Genomic DNA, 6,853 nt, shown 5'->3' with positions numbered 1-6,853 from the left:
TGTGGTTCTAGATGATGTCTGTTTTGTCTTTTATTTTTATTTTTGAAGTGGTTGGGCAAGGAAGCAATTTCCGGTGTTTACCTATGCCGCCATCTTTGTTTCTCCCGATGCTGAGTTTTTAGATAGGAAATCAGTAGTTGCTTTTGAACTTAGTGGTCTGAATTTTCTTAATAGCTAACTCTGGAAACATGATTTATTTTATATCTATGTAGATAGTTTATCAAGGCTACTAATAAGTATGCTTACATTATTATTTATGTTTAACTCCATAATATACTTAGTTAATATTTATTTCCCTAACCCCTCCCCTTGTGTTTTTTTCTTTGATTTTAGGATCATCATGCCCAGAGTTCATAACATAAAAAAGCCTCTTACATCTCAGATTTCTTGTTTGACAAGTGAATCTTATGAACAGCTGGATTTTTTGCCTGATAAACTAAGAGCAAAGCTTCTTCCTTTTCAGAAAGAAGGCATCGCTTTTGCCCTTCAAAGAGATGGCAGGTAAGGCACTTTTTTCAAGACATGCTACAAATCGTTCATAACATAAAAAAGCCTCTTACATCTCAGATTTCTTGTTTGACAAGTGAATCTTATGAACAGCTGGATTTTTTGCCTGATAAACTAAGAGCAAAGCTGCTTCCTTTTCAGAAAGAAGGCATCGCTTTGCCCTTAAAAGAAATGGCAGGTAAGGTACTTTTTTCAAGACACGCTACAAATGTTGGTTGGCATACAATTCTACATTGATAGTAATTTTTTAGCACTTTGAAAGTTGTAGTCTGCTGTTTTCTGGTTTCCACAGTTGCCATTAAAAGTACGCTCCCAAGTCTCAAAATATTACCCTACAGGTGACTTATGAATTACAAAGGGAAAAATTACAAAATGGATAATGTTAGACAGGCATAATGTGGTGCACGGAAGGTGTATAGCATTCCTTAGTGGTGTTCTTCCTGGAAATACTTGACCTTATGATCATAAGGAGGCAGTCAAACCAGTTCAGAATGTGGGACATTTTTTCAGGACAACTGACCTGAACTCTTCATATGATTCAGTGTCAGGAGTGAGAATGTTCTAAACTGAGAGATAATGAAGAGCTACAATATCTGAAAGTAAAGCATACATTTTGATTAGGTCCTGAATAAGTACAACAGTAAACTTTGGAGGACATTTTTTAGATAACTGAGACACTTTTATCTGGACTCTATTAGAGTGATGGTATTGAATTAATGTTGATTATGTTAGATGAGGTAATGGTGTTGTAGTTGAATAGAATGTTCTTGTTCCTGGGATGATAAAGAATTTTGGGGTGAAGAATCCTGCTATTTGCAGCTTAGTTTCTACATTTTTCAAAAAAGTAAAGGACATGTGTCTGTTTCGAAAAACTTTGAGTGTGTCAGCCAAAATGTTAACAGAGTGAATCTGGTAAGTGGTATAAGTATGTTTCATTATATTATTTTTTGGCTTTTCCACGAGTTTGAAAAATTTCTAAACCAAACCAAACCAATCCCCCACCCCCCACACACACCACCACACACACACACAAAAAACAATCAGTCTAATTTTCATTCCTTTGTAAATCATTTGTTTTTATCTGTATCTGATTTTAAGATTTTAACTTTGTTTTTGGAGTTCTGTAGTTTTACAATAATTTACTCAGTATTTTTTTAAATAATCCTGCCTGGAATTATAGTGCAGGATTATATATATATATTTATTGATTTCAGAGAGGAAGGGAGAGAGAGATAGAAACATCAATGGGGAGAGAGAATCATTGATTGAAAATATATATATTTTTTTTATTGATTTCAGAGAGGAAGGGAGAGAGAGATAGAAACATCAATGGGGAGAGAGAATCATTGATTGGCTGCCTCCTGCACGCCCCTCCCTGGGGACCGAGCCTGGAATCTGGGCATGTGTCCTTGACTGGAATCGAACCCTGGACCGTTCAGTCCGCAGGCTGATGCTCTATCTACTGAGCCAAACCGGCTAGGGCGAATTATAGTGCATTTTAATCTGGGATTTGTATCATAGGCTGCCTCCTGCACGCCCCTTACTGGGGACCGAGCCCGGAATCTGGGCATGTGCTCTTGACTGGAATCGAACCCTGGACCGTTCAGTGTGCAGGCTGATGCTCTATCTACTGAGCCAAAGCGGCTAGGCGAATTATAGTGCATTTTATTCTGGGATTTGTATCATGTTAATTCTGGAAAATTCTCAGCTATTATCTCTTCAAATATTGATTCTTATCCATTCTCTTTATTATCTTCTGCAATTTCAATTAGATTTATAACTGACCTTTTTACTCTATTGTATACTTTTATTAATCTTTCTTATATTTTCTGTTTGTGCTACATTATATCTGTTTTTAAAGATCTCCCTTATTGTTCATTACTCAGTTGTTCTAATCTGCTGTTTAACTCACCTACTCAGCTTGTAAAAAACTGAGAAAAGTGTGCAGATCATTAGTGTACAACTTGAAGAATTTTCACAGTAGAGCCATCACCAAGATCAAGAAAGGGAATTACATTGCCAGCATCCCCGAAATCTTCCTCTTGCCCCTCCCAATCACTATTACCTCCCTCCCCTCCAAGGGCCACCACAGTCCTGACCTCTAACACTATAAATTACTTTTACGTGTTCAACTATATAATTGTAATCATCCATGTATATACTTTTTTGTGTCTGGCTTCTTTCACTCAACATCATTGTGAGATCCTTTTATATTGTTGTATGTGTTTATACTTGGTTTATCCCCATTGCTATATAAAATTCCACTGTGTAAATATACCATGATTTATTTATTGATTCTACTGTTGGTGAGCATTTAGGTTGTTTCTAGTGTGGGGCTTTTAGAAAAACAATGCTATGAACATTTTTATATAAATCTTTTGTTAAATATGGATACATTCCTCTTGTGTATATACCAAGAAGAGAAATTGTTGGGTAAAAAAATGTGCATATATTCCACTAAGTAGCTACTGTCTGTATTAGTTTGCCCGGTCTGTCTTAATGAAGTACCTCAACTAGGTGGCTTAAGGAACAGAAATTTATTGTCTCACAGTTCTTGAGGCTAGAAGTTGGCTCTTTGCATTGCCTGTAAATTATAGAAATCATTATCAATTTTCACACAAAAAAGTTTCTGGGATTGTGCATGGGGTTGTTTTGCATCTATAGTTCAGTTTGGGAAGAATTGATATATTTATAATATAGAGTATTTTAAAAGTATTTTAATCCATGAATGTGAATTCTTCCATTGCTCTCCATTTATTTTCATCTCAATGATTCCTCCTTTTATTTAATTTAAATAAGGTTTTATGGTTTTTAGTGTATAGTTCTTTTACATATATCATTAAATTTATTCTTAGGTATTTAATATATTTGATGCTATTACAATATGTCCTCCCAACCCCTCTTTATAAGTATTTTAATCCATGAATGTGAATTCTTCCATTGCTCTCCATTTATTTTCATCTCAATGATTCCTCCTTTTATTTAATTTAAATAAGGTTTTACGGTTTTTAGTGTATAGTTCTTTTACATATATCATTAAATTTATTCTTAGGTATTTAATATATTTGATGCTATTACAATATGTCCTCCCAACCCTCTTTATTTATTTATTTTTTTTAAGGTTTTCTCTTTGTTTGGCCATCCAAAAATTTTATTATAATATGCCTACGTGTGGTTTTCTTTGTATTTATAGCTTAATCTGTGAGTAGATGCCATTCATTAATTCTAGAAAATTCTTATTTGCTGTCTCTTCAGGTATTATTTTGCCCCATTTTTTTCTACTCCTTAATCTCCAGTTATAACTATATTAGACCTTTTCTTGGTGTCCCAGTATCTCTTACCTTCTTTTTCATAATTTTTTAATTTTAAAAATTTTTGTGGCTCAGTTGGATATTTTTTGTTTACCCATATTCTTATTTACCAATCCTATCATTTGCTGTTTAAAAAATCTATTAAATTCTTTTAAGGAAGAGACCACCACTCACAATACCTGAAACCAAAACCTGTTCAATATGTCTGAAACAAAGAAGCTGAATTTATTACTTGCCAAACAAGGGAGAACTGGGCTTGTTAGACAGTCTCTTTAAACAAAGCAAAGAGTTGGTATTGTATCAGGCTTTGGGGAAGTCTGGAGACTTTTAAAAAGCTGGAGAGTTTCAGGATTTGCTGAATGTCAGAGTATAGTTTAGGGATTTGTTGACTAATATCAAAGAACAGTCAGTCCTTTCCTTTCTTGTAATTGGAGAATAGGAACATTTTATTTTCTGTTCTTGATGTCATATAGTGTATTTTTAAGTCCTAGCATATCCAGTTCCTGTCTACCTGGTTATGTTGATAGTATTCTATTTCTCGCCATGCTTTAATTTTCTTATTTGTATAAATATTTACAACATACTTACTTTATATATCTGAAGTCCTTTGGAAGCTAATTTTGCTTTTTGTTGTTCATGATGATGGTTTATTTCCCAATGTATTTTCTAATTTTTAAAAAATTTTGTTTTAGTAATTAGATAATCTTAATCTCTGGGAATCTTGAAGAGACCTAACGAGTTGGGTAAATTGTTTTAGGGAGGATTTGTAAAGTAAGTTCCTAGTTTAGGGTTTCCCAGGTCAGATAGGCAGTTTAAATTCAAAACCCCAAATTCATTTTCAGATAGGCTTATGATTATGAATTGTGATGATTAATTTTCACCTCATGCTAAACTTTAAGTTTCCTTAGGGGCTTTATAAAAATGAGGTGTAATTAAATTTAATGAAATGCACAGGGTTAGGTGTACAGTTCAATGGATTCTAATACAAGAGTATATATGTGTGTTTTCAAGCACCTCAGTCAAGATAAAGTACACTTTCATTATCCAGAATAGGCCTCTTTCTAATCAACCCCATCCCCCTAAATTAGGCAACCACTGATCTGATATCTATCACTTCTATTTGGAAATAACTCCAATATTTAGAAAAAGTTATTCTATAAAATATAGCCATACTTATCAAATTCAGGAAATTTAGCTTCTATATAATACTTTAATCTACATATATGTTGTCAGTTGTACCAGTAATATCTTTTGTAAGCATTTTTTTAGCCCAAGGTTCAGTCCAGGATCACTTATTATATTTAATGACATCTCTTTGTTTCCTTTAATGTAGGGACAGATCCTTAGCCTTTCATGACACTGGCATGTTTTAAAAGAATATAGGCCAGTTTGCCCAGCCAGTGTGTCTAAGTGGTTGAGCATCAACCTATGAACCAGGAGGTCATGGTTCGATTCTTTGTCAGGGCACATGCCCAGGTTGCAGGCTCGATCCCCAGTGTGGGGCGTGTAGTAAGCAGCTGATTGATGATTCTCTCTCATCATTGATGTTTTTGTCTCTCTCTCATCTCCCTTTCTCTCTGAAATCAATAAAAATATTAAAATATATATATATATAGTCCAGTTTATTTTATAGAATGTGTCTCAAATTTTTAAGCTTTATCAAGATAGTATTTAGATTATGCAGTCCTTGCTGGATTAGTACATAACTGAGAGCTAAGTTCTGTTCTTCTCAGGACATTGCTTTTGAAGGCACACTGTATCTGTCAGCCTCTTCCTGTTAATGTTAATTTTGATTACTTGTCAAAGTGTTATGGTTTCTCTACCATATAGTTATTCTTTTGCTATGGTAAAATTGTTGCTTACTTAACAAACAGATAACACGAGAGACTGAGACCATGCAAATATGCTTCTTCTTATCCAATTTTCCCTCTTGGATTTAGCATTCATAGATGATCCCTTTTTTTTTTCATGGATGATTCTTGTTTAAATTAATTTTTGCTTTGACAGTTGTAAAATGCTGATTTATTAATTGGCATTTCACTATAATGAATAGCCTTCCCTGTGCTCCTACAGTCGACCTCTCCTTCACCCACTGCTATCTTTATCCATCCATCCATCCATCCATCATCCATCTATCCTTAGGATGGACTCATGGATTCCTATTATATTCATTGGGTTATAACTCTATACTGTGCCATATCTTACTTTTTTCTATTTTGGTACTTGACAGACAGAATTTTGATGGTTTATATGTATTCCCTGTGCTCCTACAGTCGACCTCTCCTTCACCCACTGCTATCTTTATCCATCCATCCATCCATCCATCATCCATCTATCCTTAGGATGGACTCATGGATTCCTATTATATTCATTGGGTTATAACTCTATACTGTGCCATATCTTACTTTTTTCTATTTTGGTACTTGACAGACAGAATTTTGATGGTTTATATGTATCTCTTACTCAACATTTTTTGACATTCATACATGTTTTTATCTCTGAATATAGGACAGTTATTTTGTTCATTCACTTACAGATGCACATTTGGGGTGGTTCTAGTTTAGGAATCTAATGGACAAAGATGGTTTTAACATTCTTGGACAAGTATTTTGTGGACATATTTTTAATTCTCCTGCTAGGGTTTATGTTAGGTGTCTGTTTAACCGTAACAAAACTGCCCAATTTTTTCCATCCATTAGCAATATACAGTATGATAGATCTAGATGCTCCACCTCTTTATGAGTACTTGGTATTGTCAGCTTTTTCATCTTAGTCATTCAAAATGAATGCGTCTTCAAGTGGTAGCTCATTGTATTACTAGTAGCCCGGTGCACAAAAATTTGTGCACTCGGGGGGTGGTTTCTCAGTTATTAAACATTTATCGGCACAACACTGACCACATTGGTGGTGGTGGTGGTCTTGTCAGAATGTGTTATATTATGCAGATGAAAATCTATTTAAACAGATTTGATGTAGATATTTTCAAAGATGGAAGAATTGTCCCTGTCAACTATTTTAGTTGATTCATATCTTCA

The 6,853-nt window shown here is 34.3% G+C and overlaps 1 protein-coding gene across 2 annotated transcripts in view; it reads left to right on the top strand.

The window, feature by feature from the left end:
- The first annotated feature begins 337 nt into the window (after nt 1-337).
- ZRANB3 (zinc finger, RAN-binding domain containing 3) overlaps nt 338-6,853 on the top strand; it is a 189,728-nt gene continuing 183,212 nt past the window's right edge. Inside the window, exon 1 of one of the 2 annotated variants that reach the window (XM_005868874.2) lies at nt 338-501. In XM_005868874.2, the coding sequence (XP_005868936.1) occupies nt 341-501 (161 nt within the window). In that variant the 5' untranslated portion in view covers nt 338-340. Of the gene's footprint in view, nt 502-543; nt 686-6,853 lie in introns of those variants that run through there. The other variant, XM_014541779.1, reaches the window with a different exon arrangement.

The sequence above is a fragment of the Myotis brandtii genome, unplaced genomic scaffold (assembly GCF_000412655.1).
Source record: "Myotis brandtii unplaced genomic scaffold, ASM41265v1 scaffold278, whole genome shotgun sequence".
NCBI classification, from domain to species: Eukaryota; Metazoa; Chordata; class Mammalia; order Chiroptera; family Vespertilionidae; genus Myotis; species Myotis brandtii.
The sequence above is the reverse complement of the archived record's forward strand: the minus strand, read 5'-3'. Positions and strand labels throughout refer to the sequence as shown.